At 37.3% G+C, this 8694-nt stretch overlaps 1 protein-coding gene across 2 annotated transcripts in view; it reads left to right on the top strand.

Annotated features, from left to right (window-relative positions):
- The window catches only part of LOC132049839 (ethanolamine-phosphate cytidylyltransferase), a 21700-nt gene extending 13106 nt beyond the window's left edge, over positions 1-8594 (top strand). Inside the window, exons 4-10 of one of the 2 annotated variants that reach the window (XM_059440792.1) lie at positions 119-190; positions 960-1027; positions 2957-3077; positions 6196-6261; positions 6345-6467; positions 7701-7800; positions 8478-8594. In XM_059440792.1, coding sequence (XP_059296775.1) covers positions 119-190; positions 960-1027; positions 2957-3077; positions 6196-6261; positions 6345-6467; positions 7701-7772 — 522 coding nt within the window. In that variant the 3' untranslated portion in view covers positions 7773-7800; positions 8478-8594. The other variant, XM_059440791.1, reaches the window with a different exon arrangement.
- Positions 8595-8694: the final 100 nt, after the last annotated feature.

The following is an 8694-nucleotide window of genomic DNA, read 5'->3' as shown; positions in this document are numbered from 1 at the left end:
TTAATGAAAATCTGCTGTTCTTTTAAAACATCCCCTCGGTTGTTTCCATTCTATTATTTCCATGTCGCGGCTAGGAAGTACATTTGTTGCTCATAATGTTTTCTAGCTTGTTGTATAGGGAGCTGGACCTGGTGCTCGCATAGTCTATATTGATGGTGCGTTTGATCTTTTTCATGCTGGACATGTAGAGGTAAGTGTAGTCTCCTTTAAATAACTCTAGCTTATGGTTGAGGTGATCCTCAACATTCAACATGGTACCATTGTTCATGGACATTAGATTATCATGTTTTTTGCGAAAAAAGAAATTGGTGAGTGCGAAGAGATTCTCTTGAAGACCCAACCAAAGGAATAAATGTGTTCTTACCTAATAGCTTTGTCTTTTAGATATCTGTTTTGAGTCATCTAATATGTAAAAGACCATTGCTGCAATAACATGTGGAATTTTTTTAGTGGTTGAATTAGGTTGGAGGTTCATTTTCTTGTTTAAAAAAAGACATGTGGGAATTTTCAACCTTTTGCCTAATATATCAAACTTACTTTCTTCAGAGCTGTTTGGACAACTATTGGATTTTTTTTTGTAAGAACTTTTTAGGAAAAAGAGTTTATGCAAAAGAAAGGTGTTTGGATGGTTTTATGCAAAAAGAAATGTGTTTGGACTGCTGTAGCTTTTTTGAAGGTTTTTAAGTGTTTTCTGAGTACAAGTAGAATAACTTTTCTTCGACAAAATGCTGATACCTATTCTTCGGACCACTTCTTTGAAGAAGTCTTCAGGATAGTTTTGCAAAACTTCAACATCTTTGAATAAGTTTTTTGTGATCTTCAAAAAACTTTGTACAGAAAAATGCCATCTCTTCCCCCTGCTGTATTTCTTCTTAGTGCTTGTGAGTCTTTGTTTCTGTTATATCTGATGCATGCATCAGAATGCAGCTTCAGTTTCTCACTTTTCTGTTAATGTTTAGATACTAAGGCTTGCTCGAGGACTTGGAGACTTTCTACTAGTAGGCGTTCATACTGATCAAACTGTAAGGTAATACAGTGTGCTTCTGTGCTCTCAATCTGCTTATCCACGACCCTCACCTACTAATTTATTTTTGTATTTGGACACTTCTCAGGGTGATAAAACCCTAACAACATTAGTGGGGGACTGCTTAATAATTGTAAAAACTCCTCCTTTGTCTAAAATTAATATACTAATTTTCTTACATGTGGTTTTCTTGATGGTTCTAGTACCTGCCTAATAATCTTCTCTAACACGATAAAAAAATATCATTTCAATCCTGTTGGGAACTAAGAATATCAAGTAGAGTATTAATTAATATGATATTTGTTTATCATGTTAGAGAAAATACCCGCAAGGGTGGCTCAGTTGGTTGAGCATGAGGCTTTCATAATGGAGGTCTCAGGTTCGAAACCCCCTGCCTACAACAGTAGGGGATTTGCCTTCTGGGTCGAGCTCGTCGCACCGGGCTTGCCTAGTGTGGGTTATCTCTCCTGTGTGGTTTGCGAGCTATTGCACAGGAGCTGGGTTTACCCTGTGCGCACCCGAAGGGTAGCGGCTGTGGGTTCCCATGTCATCAAAAAAAAAAAATGTTAGAGAAAATTATGGATGACGATGAGACTTAAACTACCTGTTGTGATATATTGTTCAATTGTGTGAACATGTTCCTTGAAAAGTGTTATTGGATACAAAAGGAACACTCTACTTCTTTTTGACAACTTAATAATTTCATTAAAAAAAAATTGGGCACAAAAACACCGGTACACGAGAAGTACACCAAAAAGTAGAAAACCTCATGAGTGCACCAGAAGGAAATAAGGGATAAGAAGTTATTCCTCGATTGTGCAAAGTTCATCTATACACATGCAAAAGCCCTCCTAATTTTTTCTCTTAAAATGCACCACATAAGTGCTAGTGGAGCAACACTCTATGCTATGCATCTTCCTCTCTACCCACCACAATTCCAGCTTAACTATTAGTTCTTGTACTGTGCCTGGCATTTTCCAAGTTACTCCAAATCAACACATAATTTCTCGCCATAGTTTCGAGGCTACCCGAGAATGAAGAGATGGTTAACGTCTTCACCTTAACATTTACACATGAAGCACCAACTAATGTATGTAACCTCCTCTTCTGAGATTTTCGGCCCTTGATATCACCCCTCTTGTTGCGAGCCAAGAAGCACGCCTTTCTTGGTACCTTAGGGATCCAAACCGATCTGTGTGGAGATTCAACCTTCTCCATATCAGGAGCTTCTCATAATAATATAATATGACTTAACAGAAAACACTTCATTGTTCTCCGTCCCCACCTCATACATCATGGTTGTCCTGTGATGTTCCTTGTTTGTGAAGCAAATCGACTAGCTGGTGTGGGTTAGTTGCATGGCGAGTAAAAAAAAAAAAAAAAAAGAAGAAGAAAGTTCTTTGGAAGTTTGCTGCAGCGCTATATTTGCTGTTGTTTTCATTGTGGTCGAGACTCAAGAGTAAGGGAATAATATTCCAAGAACCGTGAAACCTTGAATAATACGCCCATTGTCTATTTTTTCGAGAACATATGTGCTTTCTATATGATGGATGGAATATAACTGCATATAGCTAAAAGAAGAGGAATAGAAGACAAAAGCTTGGGGATGTGGGAGGAGAGGCCTAGACACGGAGAGAGAGAAAGACCAACAGTGAAGATTAACTGATTCTTTTTCTCACATTTTGATCAAAACTCTAAGCTTGTACTTTCAGATATGGACACTGGAAACTTTGACAGCTAGAAAATGCACAGTTGTGCTAATCCATAGTCAGTAGTTGAGGTTTTTGTGGAGAAAACAGCTTTTTACCTGTTTGTTCTTCTCCTCTTAGCATGTTTACTGGCTGGGAGCTCAATTTATCTTTGCACAACGAAGTATGGTTAGTGCAAGTTTAGTCAAATAACTCATCTTCCATTCTGTGTTGTCTTTTACAGTGCCAATAGAGGTGGACACCGTCCAATTATGAATCTTCATGAAAGGAGCCTAAGTGTTTTGGCTTGCCGCTATGCTGATGAAGTGATTATCGGTGCTCCGTGGGAGGTGTCAAAAGATATGGTAATCTCTACTCATATGAACACTGTTGAGTAAATCGTTTGTAACATTCTCATTGCTATTATCAGTTTCAGAAAAAATATTTTTATTGTTATTACTCGTCCACTTCAGTGTTTTCCTACAATCTCATTATTGACGGTGGTCCAAGAGTAAGGATGCTAAAAGCGATCTCACAGCATTTTTACTATTACGTATCTCATCTTTGGAGCTAAACAGTAACAACATGACATTAATGAAATATCACTAACACTTGCGTGGACCTTCTGAATTTTATTTATGAATCCAAGATGACTTATGACTTTCTTAATTTTGATGGAAATCAGATTGATGCTATCTGCTATATTAGTAATCTTTTCTAGATTATGACTTAATCACTGATGGTGATATGACATGTTTTCTACGTAGTGGTGGTTTTTCGTCTTGTGGCTTCTTAGTTATAATGTCTTTTGCTGACAGATATCAGATTAAACTCAGGTCGTATCTTTACTTCTGCATATAACAGCACCAAGAACCCAAAATCATCTGCCTCAAGCTTTTCAGTTTTGACTCAGTATTATCCTCATGTGGTCAGAATCAGGCCCTCACTATTTTGTTTGACCCTCGTTCCTTTTATGTGACTTAAAAGCAGACCAAGTCCGTTTCCCATTCTATGAGACTGCCTATATGATTGTCGTTCTGCTCGGGTCATTCATCCGCCGAATATTCGATGATGAATTTTCAGGCTTATACTTCTTCCCCTTGCCTCTCTTCTTCTCTCTTCCCTGGACTAGTTTTCCTCTCCCTCTTCCAACCTGTTCTCTTATACACAACTATTCTGCATTCCCTTTCATCTGTTTCTCTCTTTCCTTTCATTCCTTCCCTTCCTACCCGTTTGCTTCCGTTGCTCTTTTTTTTTTTCAATAGCAATAAGAATGTCTGTCACCTTGTCTTTGTTCCCCTAATAAGAGTCCCTGGAAAATCTTCCAATACTCTAAAAAGAATCCCCCTTACCCATTCGTTATCCCTTTCCTCATCAGTGAAGGCTAGAGGTTACAATTCCATTCCCTCCTGCCTCTCTTTCCCCTTCCTTATACTCTATTAGTTCCCTCACGCTATTTGTGTCCTCCCCCTCACCCTTCCTCTTCTTCCTTGCCCAAATTCAGCACTGACCCGTTCCCCTATACTCCATGATTTCTGCTTCTTTTGGCACAACAGCAAGATTTCCTTTGGTGGTTGGGACTAATTTTGAGGATTCCTTTTGTTGTACGTAAGGTTCGACCCCCCAAAGTCTTAGTGTAAATGATTCTGAATCTGGGTCGAAGGCTATGTTGCTCAGAACTTTCGGAGTTCTTGTTGTACACCCATGTTGATCCAACATGATTTGGGTGTGGGATCCACACTGGATTTAGCGATTTTTTAAATCTAAATGGGTGCTTCGCCCAAGTATAGGCTGATTGGATATTTGATTTGATTTTGGGTTTGTCATATAAATATTCACATAAAGTACCAGAACTCTGATATTATACGAGATAACTTATGAATAAAATATTGTTCCCCCTGTCCCAATTTATGTGGCACCCTTTCCTTTTTAGTCTGTCCCAAAAAGAACGTGTGTCCGTAATTAGAAACAACTTAACTTTAAAATTTCCCTTTTACCCTTAATGAAATGATTTATAGCCAGACAAATGGCTAAGGTTTGTTTTAGACCACAAATTTCAAAAGTCTTCCTTCTTTTCTTAAACTTTGTGCGAGGTCAAACGGTACCGTATAAATTGGGACGGAGGGAGTATGTATTAAAAAAAAAAAAATTATACTAGCTTTAATTTAATAACTTCAATTAATTGTCGAATATATACTTATGTATGTGGTAATATATAATTATTAGTTGTATCTTAACCCCTGTATTCATACTCCTATCTCTGAATTCTTTTCTAGATCCATACCCGTGTCGGGTGCCCACACCCTTATCTGGGAACATAGGTCGAAGGTCATTTCTTGTAGGCCGATTTCTAGTTTTCCAGCTACCAGAGGCTTTCACCTCATGCTAGTCTGGTTTTCCAGGCCTTGATGCATGTCGTTGGAAGTTCTTTTCCGGCCAAAATCCCTTTTCGGGCAACTGAAATCTCTTTTCACTTTAGATTGTCAGTTCTGGATATTCACACCTTAACACCTGAATTTTGGTCTGTCGATTTCACCGTACACCATTAGCTTTGCCATCAACGATCTGCCTTTCCAGTCTTGATCAATCCTTTCGGCGTTTGTAGGGCCTCGAAAGGTTTGTACGGGACTGAATTTTGGGTCTTGCGAAAAAAAAGCTGGATGAAGTGAAATATGAAGGCTGAATATTCCGTAGTTTTAAGGGCTGTTTCTTGTTATGTGGATTAAAGGTGATTGTCATGTAGAATATGTTTTGTTTGACCAGAAGGCTGGTTCTTGTATATGGAATGTTAGGAAACAAAGATCTTTCTAAATATATGTTATTGAGATTCTTTTTTTTTTTTTTTTGATTGCCTTTAAAATTGTAGTAGAATTAGTTTTGTCCTTGATAGATACCGTTCCTTCGGAGCGAAAACTCAAAGACTCTTAATATTCTTTGCTAATTTGGCAGGCTTAAAAGGTAAGGGAGACCCAAATGATCCTATAGTTTTGGGGTTCAATTCTCCCTTTGGTAGAGCAATTTTGTATTTTATCTGTTTCCTCTTATAAGTAACTTTGTTTGCAATTCTCTTTGTACAAAAGAGTTCAGATTCTAGTTCTTGTTGTAATTATCCTAATAATGGGTTAACTTACTCCACCCTATCCAGAAAAAATATATAAAAAATAAGTTCATCTGACTCATCTCTTCCTCCCAAAGAAGTTATAACATTTGTTGTCTGTTGACCGTCATATGTATTTTTTCATAATTCATATTTCATTAGAGGGAATTTCAGTAGTTAGTTTTGCCTGGAAATCTCCTTTTGCTTTGTTTCCCTAGGATCTCTATTGACCAGAAAATTTCCTTTTGGAGTTAAAGAAATTAGTCGTTTTTTCCTTCCTAAAATTGTAATTATAAAGCTAATGATCTCCTCTTATTCTTGAATTGATCTCATAGACTATATCATGTTACTCCTCATTTATTGTGTAGTGACCTTTTCCTATGCAGATAACAACCTTTAATATCTCTTTAGTTGTTCATGGAACAGTAGCTGAGGACAATGATTTTCAGAAGGTACTCTATGGTTACATGTGGTTTTTTACGATATTAGGCTATAAGGTCCCTTTGTTTGTTGACCATGATACTTTATTTTGCAGGAGAAGGGTAACCCATATGCTGTACCAATTAGCATGGGCATTTTCAAAGTTTTGGATAGTCCTTTAGATATTACAACGAGCACAATAATAAGGAGAATTGTGTCAAATCATGAGGCATACCAGGTTACTTCACCTCGAATATGTTACTCTTTTAGTTTCGTTTACATTTATTTGAACCAGGATTTCGGAGTCTGTTTGTTCTCCTGAACTGTTATAAGATATTTCTAACAAGTAAATAATGAAACAAAGCAAACGTGCAGCCTATGCTATAATGTAGAGCTAGACTGTAACTTAACTGCAAAATATTATCAATCCCTCAAGATCCTTCCTGAAATTCTTGCATTTTTATGATAATAAAGCAAATCAATTCAATTCAGTTGGACGTTTGCCTTCCTACTTAAAACCTCTTCCCAGTTAGGTTGTATAGTTCTAGCATCATGCTTCCAAGCAATATCACTTTCCCAATATTCCCCTGATTTTGACTCCCCATCTGAAGAACAGTATCCCTCTTCGTTGAATTGCCTTCCACGCTATCAAAATTTTCCTCATGCGACTAGGATTCTTCAAAAGTAATAGGACAACTTTCTGTGTAGCCTCCTTTATTTTCTCCGCAAATCTTCAGTGGTTTGAATTGCTTACACTTCCACCCAAAAATTTTAAAACAGCTCGTACCCTGATTCACCACCTAAGCACAACTGCGAAGGAGAAACAGTATTATTTATTCGTTCATTGGAAATATTCTTTCCTGTTACAATGTTGTCACAACTTCTCACTGTACACTACGAGAGATATCAGCATGAGCCGCAATTAGTTACCTGAAAGTCTTTCAAGTTAATTTGAATCAACATACTTTGCCTCAAAACCAGGAAAATGGGTAGAACTCTGTAATTAAGGATTTGGTTTTTGCTCTAACTAAATGTCATAAGAGAGTGCCAGAAAGTCCCACATGCACCTACACATGACATCGGGTAATGATGAAGCCGACAGCTTCTTGGTGGCGTATGACAACTCTGGCGGCATGGCTTTGTGGATTAATCTTGAACGAAGATTCCTAACCTTTTAAGTGGTGGTGGTTATGCACCATACTCATGGAAGGCAACTTAACCTCGATGGTTCATTCAATACAATTATATATGTCCGAGAATAATATTATTTTCCCAAATGTTATTGTTATTAATAATTGTACAAAGAGTAAATAGACTTTATTTCATATTCTTCTCCAGCCAATATGCAATTCTGTCCATTTGTTCCAATGCTTATTGAGGCAATTTCTAGTTTATGTATTAATCTGGCCCTGTTTGCCTGGTTGAATCGAAACATGTATGTGATGGATCTAACTATGACTTATATCTGCAGAAACGAAATGAGAAGAAAGCAGCCAGTGAGAGGAGGTACTATGAGGGAAAGAGTTACGTCTCTGGTGATTAGTTGACTTTAACAGATTTACAGAATCAAGGTAACTGTGTATTTATGGTGTTGGCAATTCTTCTTAACGGCAGAAGAGCATTAGGTTGTGTGTTTGGAGATAAAATAAAGAATTGATAATATCTGATCTTAGTATCCTCAATATGCATGTTTTTACCTAAATAAATCACTATGGTTGTTTTGCATTGTCATAAATTTCATAAAGGGGTTTTCTTTCCCCCCTTCTCCTTCACTTTTGGCCAAAAACACTTACTTTTTCTCAATCTTAAAATTACTTAATTCCTCGAGTTTCTTTTGTTTGTTTCCATCAATGCTATGAAAATGAATTGTCATTTATGTTGCCTATTTGCAGATGATGAATTGTTGTGGGGCAAGAAGCTGCTTCAGATATGCAACTTGTAACCCCCACCCCCGACCCCCCTTCCCTTTTTTTTTTTTTTCTCTTTTAAATTTATGTAGTTTGATCTTAACCTTTTAGGAGGTCCCTTGCATCAAACTGCACACTAGTATACATGACGTTCTCTAGTTAAACAGAAGCAATTTTTTGACCAAAAACATATGTAGGTGTGTGAGAAATAATGTATCATCATGACATTGAGGCTTCATTACAGCAAGTGGACTACTTACACTTTTATTGTATTTTCCTCTTTTTGCATGAACCGTATGTCCGTCATGCTAATGAAATGCGGAATTTCCACTTGTGAAAAGCTGTATATGCGTCCGTCCACAATACATCTGGTATTCTAGTTGCACAAATGGAGGCCTCTTGGGTTGTACAATGAAACTATGGGTATATTGATGAAGGTTCGTTTTTGGTGCATTTTATTTCGCTGAGCAGAAAAATCAACTTGCGGATACATTTTTTAGTTCTCAAGTCTAGTGACTCGTTCCATGATTCGTGTTTATAGAGTTGAGTGTTGAATTG

Source organism: Lycium ferocissimum, chromosome 3 (genome assembly GCF_029784015.1).
Source record: "Lycium ferocissimum isolate CSIRO_LF1 chromosome 3, AGI_CSIRO_Lferr_CH_V1, whole genome shotgun sequence".
NCBI classification, from domain to species: domain Eukaryota; kingdom Viridiplantae; phylum Streptophyta; class Magnoliopsida; order Solanales; family Solanaceae; genus Lycium; species Lycium ferocissimum.
This window is presented reverse-complemented; position numbering and strand designations above follow the sequence as displayed.